Source organism: Gracilinanus agilis, chromosome 6, assembly GCF_016433145.1.
Source record: "Gracilinanus agilis isolate LMUSP501 chromosome 6, AgileGrace, whole genome shotgun sequence".
NCBI classification, from domain to species: Eukaryota; Metazoa; Chordata; class Mammalia; order Didelphimorphia; family Didelphidae; genus Gracilinanus; species Gracilinanus agilis.
In genome coordinates this window covers 27,744,717-27,759,371 of record NC_058135.1, presented here as the reverse complement: position 1 = coordinate 27,759,371, position 14,655 = coordinate 27,744,717, and the positions used below count along the sequence as shown (strand labels likewise).

At 40.3% G+C, this 14,655-nt stretch overlaps 1 protein-coding gene across 1 annotated transcript in view; it reads right to left on the bottom strand.

Moving 5' to 3' along the window:
- PPM1K (protein phosphatase, Mg2+/Mn2+ dependent 1K) overlaps nucleotides 1-13,268 on the bottom strand; it is a 29,129-nt gene extending 15,861 nt beyond the window's left edge. Inside the window, exons 1-2 of the mRNA XM_044680545.1 lie at nucleotides 13,079-13,268; nucleotides 445-952 (exon numbers count right to left, since the gene is read on the bottom strand). Coding sequence (XP_044536480.1) covers nucleotides 445-884 — 440 coding nt within the window. The 5' untranslated portion in view covers nucleotides 885-952; nucleotides 13,079-13,268. The remainder of the gene's footprint in view (nucleotides 1-444; nucleotides 953-13,078) is intronic.
- Nucleotides 13,269-14,655: the final 1,387 nt, after the last annotated feature.

Genomic DNA, 14,655 nt, shown 5'->3' with positions numbered 1-14,655 from the left:
TTGACTTATTCTGTTAAAACACTACGACTGGGGGCATCTGGGTGGCTCAGTGGATTGAGAGCCAGACCTGGGAGGTCCTGAGTTCAAATCTGGCATCAGATACTTCTAGCTGTGTAACCCTGGACAAGTCCCTTAACCCCCATTGCCTAGCCCTTACTACTCTTCTGCCTTGGAACTAACACATAGTATTGATTCCAAGACGGAAGGTAAGGGTTTAAAAAATAAAGAGAATAGTAGATGCTTTTTCCCCCTTCGGCCATAGACTGACAAGATAGTACTTTCGTGCATTGCTAATTTTTTTTTTTTTTTTTTGGTAAATACTATTACACAGCACATTATCAGTACTTGACAAAATGTTTCCAATCTGAGTTAAAAGCCTATAAAGGCCTTATTTCCACTAAGTGCTCTGTTATGGCCAGATGCCAGAAAGAATGATGTACATACATGATATATTTTTCCATATGTGTGTGGCAGAAGTCAGCTGCTGCAGCTCCACCATGCCCATCATACACCGCAAAGTACAGAACTTCATCAGTCAACTGGGCAAAGCCAAACCGGTCCTCGTTCTCTTTCCGTTTTCCAATCTGGGAGGAGCAGCCCACATTTTCCAGGCTAATTTTTGGAATTGGCTTTCCATACTTAATGCTTGGAGGGAGAAGAATAGGCTCATCAATGCGGTTATCCCAGATCCCAAAAGTGTCCCATGTAGCTGGACGTCCACTGCCGTCGGGATCGAATCTAGAAAGTCTTCGCTCAGAGGTGGAGCTGGGGCTGGCGGAGGTCACTCTCTTGTCATCCTGCAGCAGACGTGATGTTAACAGAGCTCTTCTTCTCACCTGGAACCCTCCGCTTCTAACTAAAGTAATTAGAGCAGCTGTGGACATAACTCAATTCCAAAGAACTTGGTGGTAAAGAAAAGACCAATGGAATGTCTTCAAGAAAAATGATTCAGCTAGGCAGGGAAGAGAGAGAGAGAGAGAGAGACAGACATGGTAAGTAACTACAAAGAGTAATTCAATAAGCATTTATTAAGCACCTACCAGGTGTCAGGTGCTGGGTGCTATGTTACAAAGCCCAGAACAAAGGAGTCCTTCCTTGCTTTCAGGAACTCACCTTCTATGGGTGGCAGTGGGGAGGAAACTAACAACTGGGGAACCAGGAGAGGATTTGTGTTAAGAGATGATATTTGAGCTGAGACTTAAAGGGATGTAGAGATTACAAAAGAGAAAAAAATCTGGTGCAAAGGCTGCATGAAGGCTGGAGGGTGGACTTTCATTTGAAAGGTCAGTTTGGCTGGTTTTGCTGAAAAATCTTCCTTCCCTCCCTCCTTTTTTTCCTTCCTTCCTTCCTTCCTTCCTTCCTTCCTTCCTTCCTTCCTTCCTTCCTTCCTTCCTTTCTGTCATGACAGATGGAACAATGGGGAGGAGGGGAGGGGAGGAGATACATTAAAAAAAAACAGACACGATATAAAAACAAACGATGATAGGGATAGAGGATGATCTTGTAATTTTATTGATTTTTTTCTGATGGAATTTTTCTCATTCCCAAGTTCCCTATATCAATAAAATCACTCTTACTAGGTAGGCACCTTCTCTACGGCTTAAGAGACCTTGAGAGTTCCTAGCTGTGTAAGCCTGGGCAAGTCACTTAACTCCAATTGCCTAGCTCTTATCACTCTTCTGTACTATCAATTTTCTCTCTTTCTTTTCCCTCTCCCCTTCCCCCCTCTCTCAATAAATCTTTATAATTTGTCTTAGAATCAATACTGTGTATTGGTTCTAAGGCAGAAAAAGGGCTAGGCAATGGGGGTTAAATGACTTGACCAGTGTCACACAGTTAGGAAGTGTCTAAGGCCAAATATGAACATAGCAATATAGTCCACATAACTATAAGGCTTAGAGTTAGAAATGTTTAGAAAAAACATTTCAATACCCTAAAAGAAAAAAGGAAAATTAAAGAGCTCTGACATTATCTTTGTGTTCAATTTGCAGTAACAGCTGATCCTGAAGAATAATTAATTATCTAGACTGGGGAAAATTATTTTTGATACTGTGTCATTTGATTTCATATATATATATATTTTAAACCCTTAATCTTGGTGTATTGTCTCATAGGTGGAAGAGTGGTAAGGGTGGGCAATGGGGGTCAAGTGACTTGCCCAGGGTCACACAGCTGGTTGATTTCTAATATTAACCTGTAACATCACCTTTTGTGTCCAGACTTCTCCCCAACCCTTTCATACTGATAGTACTAGAAATGTCCTTCCATTCTTTGCCCAGAGCACCTTCTAAGATTGGGATACCTAGGACTGAGAAAGTGAGTTCCACCATCTCTGTAAACAAAGTTGATCTGAACCTGATATTGGGGGAGGGGAGGTGCAGTATCATTGAACTGAGGGCATTTGGTTCATAGATGTTAAAACTTCATCAGACCTAATCTGATCTTCCCATCTTGATGGCCAAGGGCTATGAATCTTATGACCAGGTTTATAACTTCCCCTATCACCAAGAGGCGATGGAGAAGGGGCTTGGAAATATCTGTCCACTTCCTTCTTAGGTATCCACCAATTAGATATGTCTTTTGCTATTCAGGGAGGGCTGTCAGTCCTGTGTCTATAATTCTTGTATTTAAATACAGCCAGAACTGTATTTATTTTTAAACCCTTACCTTCCATCTTAGAATCAATACTTTGTATTGGTTTTGAGGCAGAAGAACAGGAAAGCCTAGGCAATGGGGGTTAAGTGATTTGGCCAGGGTCACTCAGCTAGGAAGTGTCTGAGACCACATTTGAACCTAGGACCTCCTCTCCTGAAACGCCTGGCCTCTCAATCCACTGAGCCACCATATTTCTATGTTTGGAATGACTGACAAGAGATATTCCAATAAATAAGATGCATTCTTAGCTATATATTGGAAACTATTCAAGAGATAGTAATTTTTCAAAGTCAAGATTTAAAAAACAATTATATTGATATAGGTGAATCACTTAGTCACCTCACCCCCAAAAAACTGTATTTAAATGATCCAAGACCCTGTTTCTCTTGTCTTTGATCACAGAGATCTCTGGCTATTAATTTATTATTTATTGCCTGATCAATAAATTACTTTTTTTATACCTAAAACCCTCTTTCTCAGCATTTAATGTGCCAGAAGACAGAATAAAACTTACAAATAACTCATCTATAAAGATGATTATCATCCTTGTCCCCTGCAACTATGATAGTTCCTTCTTTACAACCATTCTCCCTAATTCCCATTAGAACTCAAAGCAAACACCACTAAAAATGCCACTGTGGGAGGAGGGAAGGCCTAACTCATACTTGTGTCACTCTGAGTACTAACTGCCTTTTCTCATATAAATAAGCTTATTATTATTATTTTTTCAACCCTTACCTTCCATCTTAGAATTAATATTGTGTGTTGGTTCCAAGGCAGAAGAGCAGTAAGGGCTAGGCAATGGGGGTTAAGTGACTTTCCCAGGGTTATACAGCTAGGAAGTGTCTGAGGCCAGATTTGAACCTAGGACCCCCTGTCTCTGGGCCTGGCTCTACATCCATTGAGCCAACTAGCTGCCCTCCAAAATAAGCTTTTAAAATTATGGCTAATTTCTATAGTAATATAAGTAGTTATTTTTATTTATAATTATATTTATTCTAAAATAAATATGCACACACATAATATCTACATGCATGTATATGTGTGTATAATACATAATTAAACTATACAGAATCATATGTAACATATAATTATATATAATGTATAATTACACACATACACATATATATATGTATAATTGTGTGGGAACCTAGATGGTACAGCAGATACAGTGCCAAGCTTGGAGTCAGGAAGACTCATCTGAGTTCAAATCTGGCCTCAGATACTTATTAATAGTAGGTCCCTGGGCAAGTCACTTCGCCCTGTTTGCTTCTGTTTTTTTCATCTGTAAAATGAGCTGGAGAAGGAAATGACAAACCACTCCGGTATCTCTGCCAAGAAAACCCCAAATGGGGTCAAGAAGAGTCAGACATGACTGAAAAACAATAACTGTGTTTCTCATTAGAATGTAAGTTCCCCGAGTACAGGAACTGCTTCATACTTTGTATTCACTAAAAGAAATCCACTAAAAGCTCTCCCTTATCTTCAGAAGTCTTCTCTCATGATTTACCCCTTCTTTTTAATCTTAGGTGAAGGGGTGGACTTTCTCCTAGCCAAAGTTCTAGGTGCTTTGATCTTATCTTCTGTTGACTTCTCCAGAATATTGCCCCCTCTTTAATCTACTCTATTTTATCTTAAATTTTAGGGTTCTTTCCCTGTGGCCCACAAACTAGCCCAAGTTTCTCTCCTCTTTAAAAGGAAAGAAATCCAACTATCTTTACTAGCTATCATCCTTTATCTTTTCCCCTCTTCTTGACTAAGCTCTTTGAAAAAGAGCCACCTATGTTTAATGCCTTCATTTCTTCTCTTCTGACTTCTGACCTTATTATCATTGCACTGAAACTGCCTTCTCCAAAGATACCAATGATCCCTCTAATGCCATATCTAATTGGCTCTTCTCCATCCTCATTGGACTTGATCTTTATGAAGCTTTTCATCACCTTGCTCTCTTGCATACTTCTTTTAGGTTTTCACGCCTCTGCTCTCTCCCTGCTTCTCCTACAACCTGTCTCATCCTTCTTCTCAGCTTCCACTGAGATTCTTTCATTTAGTTCACGCCCACTAACTGAAGATGTCCTTAGGGGTATGCTAGATATCATCCAGTCAATCAAGTATTTTATCAGACACTCTTACGTGCTCAGCCATGTGCTGGGAGGATTAGAGAAGAAATATGCAACTCAAATATCCCTGGCTTCCTCTCCTCAAAGAATTTACAGTCAAAATGAACACCTCAACAATGGTGATGACTAAGTGAAGAAAACATCTTGGCATCAAACATTTCTAACAGAAATCGGATATATTATACATATCTGCAGTTGACACACTTATAAGGCCATCCCCCAAAAGATGTGATAAAAGAGTAGGGACAATTTTGAAAGAATAACCTATTGAAAAATGCTCCAAATAACTTGAAGTGAAAGGCAAATTAAAATAATTGTCTAGATTCACCTCTCACCCATCAAACTGACAAAGCCAATAAGAGTCACTGTTGGAGGGGTGTATTAGTGAGATTAAATCGTGATTCCCATAATATCTGCTTTACAACTCCATGTCTATTTTTATAGCATATAAAAAGATGCTTGTCATTTAGAATTTTTATAACTGCAAATACCATGAATCCTCTGTGAAAATGAATAAACTGGTATCAGTAACACTTGGAATAGAACGTACACATGAATATACATCTATATTTGGGTATTTTAGTAAGTTGAGGCCCCTTTTCTCCCTAACCTTAGCATCCCTTTGAAGTCCCTCTAGGTCAACACTAATATACCCCCCACACACACACACATATAAATACATATAGGTATAAATATATAGCTATATATATGCATATTTACACACATGTGGGTAGATTATAAATATATCAATATATATGTGCACATATATTTATACATGTGTATCTCCTAGGGAAAGTTGTAAACTCAAGCAAAAGTTCTATTGTTTTCCCCCAAGAAGCATGCTAAAGGTCATTTATTTCTCTCAACAACTAAAGCAAGTGGAGAGATAAAGGGAAATGTGGAATGATAGCTGGTGCTCACACAAACTGATATGAAGTAACTATCATCAGTAGCCATCAGCCCAGGTGGGTACTTTTGCTACTAACACCCTTATCTAGTCTCCCCCGGGGTGGGGGGTGGGGAGAGGTGAGCACCAAGCCTGAATATAGCCTTCTGTATCTTTAGTGCTGCAACCTCAATGGCTCATTTGGGAATTTCACTTTAGATTAGCTGATCTGAGAATTCAGAGCTCTGCACAGCCCAGAGAGATGGTAGAACAAATTATGATAAATCAATATAATGGAATGTTAATGTAATATAAGAAATTATAAATATGAAGAATTCAGAGAAACTTGAGCTGTGTGACCCTGGGCAAGTTACTTAACCCTTCACTATCCTAGGCAATTCTCCAAGACTCCAAGTTTCAGAGGCACTGCTCTCCATTTCCTCACCAGAAATTCTATACTGAAGAAATCTTGTCTGGTTTTTAAAAAAAAACTTGGAAAATGCGTCTGAAATGAGATAGAGTGAAATAAGTAGAGACAGGAAAATGATAGGAATGATGACAACAGTGTAATAGAAAATGACTCTACAATCCAAATTCCATGTAAGTAAACAATCATTATCCCCAAACTCAAGGAAATGTACTTTTATCCTTTCCTTGGAGAAATTGGGGCCTTCCAGTTGCATGTACTGTCAGCAGCAGTAACTGTTATTGATTGGTTTTGCTCGTTTTTCTTTATTACAAGGGAAGGTTCACTAGATATGTAGTGGGGTATTGTGATCTCAAAACAAACATTTAACAATTTCCTTAAAAAAAGAACATACATAGGAAAAACTGTAACAAATTTCATTTGGAATAACAAAAGATCAAGAATATCAAGGGAAATAATGGGAAAAAATGTGAAGGAAGGGGGCCTAGCAGTACCAGATATTAAACTATACTATAAAGCAGCAGTCATCAAAACAATATGGTACTGGCTAAGAGACAGAAGGGAGGATCAGTGGAATAGGCTTGGGGTAAATGACGTCAGCAAGACAGTGTAGGATAAACCCAAAGAGCCCAACTTTTGGGACATGAAACCACTATTTGACAAAAACTGCTGGGAAATTTGGAAAACAATATGGGAGAGATGAGGTTTAGATCAACATCTCACACCCTACACCAAGATAAACTCAGAATGGGTGAATGACTTGAATATAAAGAGGGAAACTATAAATAAATTAAGTGAACACAGAATAGTATACTTGTCAGATCTCTAGGAAAGGAAAGATTTTAAAACCAAGAAAGAGTTAGAGAAAATTACAAAATGTAAATTAAATGGTTTTGATTATATTAAACTAAAAAGCTTTTGTACAAACAAAAACAATGCAGTCAAAATCAGAAGGGAAACAACAAATTGGGAAAGAATCTTTATAACAAAAAACTCTGTCAGGGGTCTAATTACTCAAATATACAAGGAGTTAAATCAATTGTATAAAAAATCAAGCCATTTCCCAATTGATAAATGGGCAAGAGACATGAATAGACAATTTTCAGGTAAAGAAATCAAAAGTATCAATAAGCACATGAGAAAGTGTTCTAAATCTCTAATAATTAGAGAAATGCAAATCAAAACAACTCTGAGGTATCACCTCACACCTAGCAGATTGGCTAAAATAAAAGAAGGGGAGAATAATGAATGTTGGAGGGGATGTGGCAAAATTGGGACATTAATGCATTGCTGGTGGAGTTGTGAACTGATCCAACCATTCTGGATGGCAATTTGGAACTATGCTCAAAGGGCTATAAAAGAATGCCTGCCCTTTGATCCAGCCATATCATTGTTGGGTTTGTACCCCAAAGAGATCATAGATAAACAGACTTGTACAAAAATATTTATAGCTGCGCTATTTGTGGTGGCAAAAAAACTGGAAAATTAGGGTATGCCCTTCAATTGGGGAATGACTGAACAAATTGTAGTATATGCTGGTGATGGAATACTCTTGTGCTCAAAGGAATTATAAACTGGAGGAATTCCATGTGAACTGGAAAGACCTCCAGGAATTGATGCAGAGCGAAAGGAGCAGAGCCAGAAGAACATTGTACACAGAGACTGATACACTGTGGTAAAATCGAATGTAATGGACTTCTGTACCAGCAGCAATACAATGACACAAGACAGCTCTGAGGGTAAAGAACACTACCCACATTCAGAGGAAGAACTGCAGGAGAGGAAACACAGAAGAAAAGCAACTATTTGAACACATGGGTTGAGGCAGACATGATTGGGGATGTAGACTAGAAACTACCACACCAATGCAACTATCAATAATTTGGAAATAGGTCTTGATCAATGACACATGTTAAAACCAGTGGAAATGTGCATCGGCCATGGGTGGGGGGGAGTGCGGGGGGTGAAGGGGAAAGTAGGAGCATGAATCATGTAACCATGTTAAAAATGAATATTAATAAATGGTTAAAAAAAAGAAAAGAACATACAACCAGAGACCTATAAAACTGTGTATACCCTTAGAGCTAGTGATACCCTGGCTAGTCTCTTTCCCAAGGGCAAAAGGAAAAGAACCTACCTATATGTTCCAAAATATTGATAGCAGCTCTCTTTGTAGAGGCAAAGAATTGGAAATTGAAGGGATGCCCATCAATTGGGGAATGACTAAACCAGTGATGGGCAAACTTTTTAAAGCGGGGGCCAAAGGAAAGGAAATGCTCATCTGTCAATCTGTTTCTAAGGCAACTCTTTTGAGGTTTCATTGTATTATATCCTACTCACTGTATTGTCAGATTAGGAATAATGTCTCGCATCCAGATAGAACATTTTAGGGGGCCACATCTGGCCCGCGGGCCATAGTTTGCCCATAAGTGGACTAAACAAATTGTGGTATATGATTGTAATGGAATATTACTGTGCCATAAGAAATGATGAGCAGATTATTTTTTTAAAAGCTTAGAAAGAACGATGTGAGATAATGAAGAATGAATAGATCCAAGAGAACATTATATACAGCTACAGATTTAATATTGGAAGAATGCCAACTCCAGAGAATAAACTGAGAAGTGGAAACATGAAAGACATAATCCTTATATACATAGCTGTTTGTTAGATAATGCCCTGGGGAGCAGTGGAGGGGGAGAGAAGAAGAGAAGGAGGAGGAGCAGGAAGGAAAGGAAAAATCATGGAAAATTTATAAGAATTGATACAAAGCAAATAAAGAAATAAAATACACATGACAGGAGTAACATAAATGAAAATAATGCTAATAGGCAGCTAAACTGAGATTAATTACAATAACCAATCTTGATCCTACGATGCAGATGCTGCACACAGATGCTGCAACACACTTCTCTCCTCTAGGGCCGAGATGTGGGGCCCAAGTTCTGAATTTTAATGCTTTGTCAGATGGTTTTATTCAATTGTTTTTCATTTTTTACAAGGTAGGGTTGTTTGTGTGTGCAAAATAACTGTAAATACAAAAAGCAAAAGGCATTAATAAAATTTTTTGGCAAATAGCACAGCCTAAGGGAAACACATTTTTCTTTTCTCTTGCAGACTGATACTTGCTACCATAGCATAAATGGAATAAAACAGTTGACATCTGCATGGCTAAGATTTTCAAAGCTCTTTACAAACATTCTCATTTGATTCTCAGAACAACCTACCTATGGTGAATATCCTATAGTATTACTATCCCCATTTCATGGCAGGGAACACTTAGAAGCTAAGAGATTTTCCAGTAGTCACACAGCTGCTAAGTATCAAAGGATGGATTTGAACCCAGGTCTCACTTGACTCCAAAACAGGTTCTCTTCCCTCTACTGTTTGCTACTTTTCAGGATGATGACATTCTCTAAAAAGTACTTCCCCTCTTAAAAGGTACACTAGTCTCTAGACCAGTGATTCCCAAAGTGGGCTCCACTGCCTCCTGGTGGGTGCTGCAGCGATCCAGGTAGGGCGGTGATGGCTACAGGTGCATTTATATTTCCTATTAATTGCTATTAAAATGTAAAAAAATTAGTTTCCAAGGGCGCCAAGTATTTTTTTTCTGGAAAAGGGGGAGGTAGGCCAAAAAAGTTTGCTCTTCTTTCTTTCCCCAGATCTTTGAAAAATATTTGGAATAAATTTCCATCATTTCTAATACTTTGTAACTATTCAATGCTTTCCATGCTGGCACTCTACTTAAAGTTATAAGCAAAAAATTAAGAAAACATTGCTATTCTTTTCCTTTAGTTTTAATGAATGGCACTTGCCTTTTTGACTTTCAGGATCCTAATAGTAAAAAAAAACAAATGGAATTAGATATCCCAAATGCTGAAATACCCCTAGAAGCAAAATTTAAGAATGGGCCTGATCGCTCGGATCAGGAATCAAGAGTGAATGAAAAGTTTTCTGCATATAGCTCTGGAGCAACCCATGAACCATTTATTTAGTGGATACTAAAATCATTCAACTGCTATCTGCTACTTCAGCTCATAAAGTGAGCATTATATTCAGTGAAAATACTGTTATGACCCCTTAGCAAGATAAAAGTCTTTTAAAGGCTTCTCTGTTATATTTGTAACATTGAAAATACCTACATTAACACAATTCATCTTTATGGATAACATATGTCACAGTCCAAATAGAAAATTTAAAAACTGCTTGTTTTCTTGAAACAATTCAGCACAGCACAGCATAGCACAGAGGACAGAGAGCTAGGCCTGCCTGGAATCAAGATGATCAGAGTTCAAATCCAGCCTCAGCCATTTACTAGCCATGCTGCCCTCTACCACCTCAACATCTTTCAGTCTCGATTTTTCATCTGTAAAATTAGTGTCTTAAACTATCTATAGTTGCTTTTTTAGTGACTCTACAAACCTTTTCACAAAAAGTGAGTATTTGCTAAACAGTAAGTTATGTGATAATAATCTGTGAAGATTATGCAAAATATTTATTTTTTATGCATCAGAGCAAGTCCAAATTTTAATCACTAAATTTAACTTAAAAATGTCTTTTTTTCTATATTCAATGTTTTAACTTGTTAATCTAGCATTTCAGAGTATGATGAAAACAGGTGCTGAGTAGCATTACTCATTCAATCATTCTTGTTTATTTTTTTTCAATCTTTACCTTTTATCTTAGAATCAATACTAAGTATCAGTTCTGGAGTGGTAAGGGCTAGGCATTTGGGGTTAAGTGTTTTGCTTAGGGTCACACATCTGAAAGTGTCTGAGGTCGGATGTGAACCCAGAATCTCCCTTCTCTAGGCCTGGCTTTCTATCCACTGTGCCACTTAGCTGCCCCTAATCAATCAATCAATCATTCTAAAAAGTTGGGACTATCAAATAATGCAGAGTTAAGTGAAAACAGGGCTGAAAGGGCAGTTAAAAAATGTTAAGAAAATTTAAGAGTTAAGAAAATAAGGGCAGAGGAAGGTTACCAACAAATGAAAACATTTAGACAAAAGAAAAATAAAGAAGACAATGCTTCATTCTGACATTGCAGGATGATGACTATAGATAGCAAAGCTGTCACTACGATTTTATTTTTATCCCTCACTATGTTGATTAATGCTGCAGTGATTCAACAACATTCAAAGTTTATTTTGGGGGGGCAGCTGGGTAGCTCAGTGGATTGAGAGCCAGGCCTAGAGAGGGGAGGTCCTAGGTTCAAATCTGGCCTCAGGCACTTACCAGCTGTGTGACCCTGGGCAAGTCACTTGACCCCCATTGCCTACCCTTACCACTCTTCTGCCTTGGAGCCAATACACTGTATTGACTCCAAAACGGAAGGTAAGGGTTTAAAAAAAAAAAAAGTTTATTTTTTGAAAAGGCAGGCACTGTCTTCAACTTGAGCCTTGATTCAAACTAGGTTTCCAAATTTTTAAAAATAAGTCAAAAGGGCAGCTTTTGTGGGCTTTTAAGCACAATCTTAAGAAGTTCAAAGCACTCTCAGCCTTCTTTAATATCACCCCTCCATCACAATGAGGATGAGGTGAGTACATGGTTATTATTAATTTGGAACCTTCACCACCATGGAGACACATTGAAGAATTACTGTCAAGAATTGCTATTTCAAAGATGTAAACTTCAAAAAAATACTTCACTTTTTAAAAACATATTTCCAACAGCGTTAAAATTTATCTTATTTTAAGATAAAAATATTGCACCTCAGACACTTCCTAACTGTGTGACCCTGGGCAAGTCACTTAAGCCCTGTTGCCTAACTCTTACCACTCTTCTGCCTCCGAACCAATTGATTCTTTTGATTCTAGGAAAGAGGGTAAGGGTTTCAAAAAAGGAAGAGGGAAGGAGAGAAAAAGAAAGGGTGAGAGAGTTAAAAATAAGAAAAAAGGGTGCAGGGCGTGGAAAAAAGAAAAAAGAATGGCTTTGCCCCTGCTAAATTCCTCGTTTCCCTCACTGCTGTTGCCTCAATGCTCTTACAGAGTGGAGGGTCCCGCATAAACAGCAATCGCCTTCCTCCCCCGGGGCCGGGCAGCCTAGCTTGAGCCCAGAGGCAGCCACCTGCCCACGTCAGTCTCCCGCAGCCCGGGATGGAGCGCAGAGAAGGGCGGCGGAGCCTTCCTTCTACAGACTCCGGGTTCTCTCGGCCTCCGGATCTCAGCTCTCTACCTTTGGAGCCTCTAGGAAAGAAAAGTGCCACCGAGGAGGCCTAGGAAGCAGGCGTGGATCGGCTGTGTGGGCAGATGGTTCTAGGGAATCCCTGAAGCAGGCCCCGGACCGGCAGAGCAGCGGCCGCGCTGTCTCCGAGACGAGGCAGGAGGAGACTTCCCGGAGCAATGCGGCCGCGCGGCTGGGGGCCGTGCCCTCGTGCCCTAGTGCTCCCGTCCCCCTGCTGGCTGCCCTTTTCCCCGCTCCCGCCAAACGTCTCGACTCGCGCCGGGCCAGAGCAGGCGGGCAGGGAAGCACCCAGGGCGCCCAGCGCAGCACCATCTGCATCTCCTCGGGGCGGAGATCGGCCTCCCGACATGCAAAGACAAGGTGGGCCATCCCAGCCCCTCTCCCCGGCCCGCACGCTTCCGTTCCCACCGCACCTTCTCTGTGGCCTCGCCGGGAAGGGGAGGTAGGCGATTCTAGTCGCCACCAGCGCCGCTGGGGGCCCCGGGGTCAAGTGCCGAGCGTTCCCGGCGGACCTGGATTCGAGGAACTTCTCCCTTCTGCAGCACCGATCCGCCCCCGCCCCGCAGGAACCCCACTGAGCCCGAGCTGGGGCCGCCCCCGACCAGCCAATGGAAAGCAGGCAGGGAAGCCCCACCCCCGACTGATGCAAAGGGGAAAAAACGCTCCTGAATCGGAAATGAACATCAGTGACAGAAGGGCCCAGGCAGCAGGGATGTGAATTGACTTTTGGTGAATGGGAAATGAAGGATAGGGCATCCTACAGCCATAGTCGGCTAACAAGCCGCAAAGGAATTGTACGTCTTACCTCCTTACTTGGTCACTGATGCTGAGACCATTGTAATTCTTTGAAAAACGAAAACAAAAAAAGGAATTCTAGAAGAGGGCTTCTGGGTGTTGAGCTAAGCTTGTTTGATCTAAGCTGTCGCCTCCCTGATTCAGAACTCAGAACCAACCTCCGATCCTGCTTTGCTTTGACTTTGAGGAATAGTTCCCATCCCTTGCCTGAAAAAGGAACTCGTTCCTCTGGCAAGGCTGACCCAAAACGGGTTTCACCAGGTGGCTGGCAGGCCGCCCTTTGGCCTTAGTAACTACCAATCATGGTTCCAGCACGGAACGAGCCTCCTGAAGTTTCATTTACCCTTTGGTTGCTATCCAAACAGCAAATAACGAAGTGACATTTAAGGCAGCCAATAGGAGAGGGAGATTCTTCCCCACCCACTTAGGGTTTGGTGGAGAAGCGAAGAGCCGCTAGAGTTTCTGGATGGGCAAGGTATAGCCTGTGAAAAAGGGAGAATGCAGCCTCGGGCTGGATAGTGATGTCTAGGAACTAGAGAAGAGTTTGAACACGCTCGATGAATTGTAATAATTATCTTATTTGCAGGTGCCCATTCACTTGAAATTTCGTAGAATTTTAGAATCAAAAGGGGCGGGGGAGGGGAGGGGAGGAGCAGAGAGGTAGCTCAGTGAATAGAGAGCCTGAGCCGGAGATCTTGGGTTCAAATGTGAACTCGGACTATTCCTAGCTGTGTGACCCTGGGAAAGTCACTTGCCGAGCCCTTATCGCTTTGGAACCAATAAATACATTGTCAGAGGTCATTAATTCTAACGGAAACCTTAACAACAACAACAACAACAACAAAACAACTGAAAAAGTACTGCAACGTCCCAGATCATGCTTGGAAGACCTTGACTGGCAAAGCACTGGAAAGTAGGAATGTGAAAAGAACTTGTGTTTAAATCAGTACTCTGCTACTCACTTTCATTAACTTAAGACCTTCACTTAACCCGTTTTGGTTTTTTTTACTTTGCTTTCCCCAGCTGCAAAATAAAGGATATAGATCGAATGACCTCTAAAGCACCATTCAAATATAAATCGTTGATATCTTGAGGCAATTGTGGAAAATTCTGATTAATTGTTAGGAAGTCTCAAATGTTTTAGTGAAGTCACAATTGAGTGGGCACAGTGCTTCTGAGTTCCCAATTCACTAAACATTTAGAGTCTCTCACATTAATGGCTCACCGATTTTAATAGTAAAATTGAGATTGATAATTTTGAGTTAGCATTCTCCACTGAGAAGTCTCCTGGCCCTTCTTTTCAAGAAAAATGTTAATTGCTGTTTTTTAAACTTAATTGTATATGTGACACTATTAAACAGTAATGCCGACATTATATATCCCAAATTTGGGAACAGCTAGCAGTAGGCTTTGCTCTACCAAACTTTTTTTTTTTAAAGATCAGCAAGAGAAAAGAGGGAAGTTTCTAGCTGGAAAGTACAAAACCTTTAGAAATTATCTTTAGTGCACTGATATTCTTTCAGTACAAACAGTTGCAAAGTGCATGCTCACCATTTAAAAAAACTTTTTGACATTGCTACATCCTTT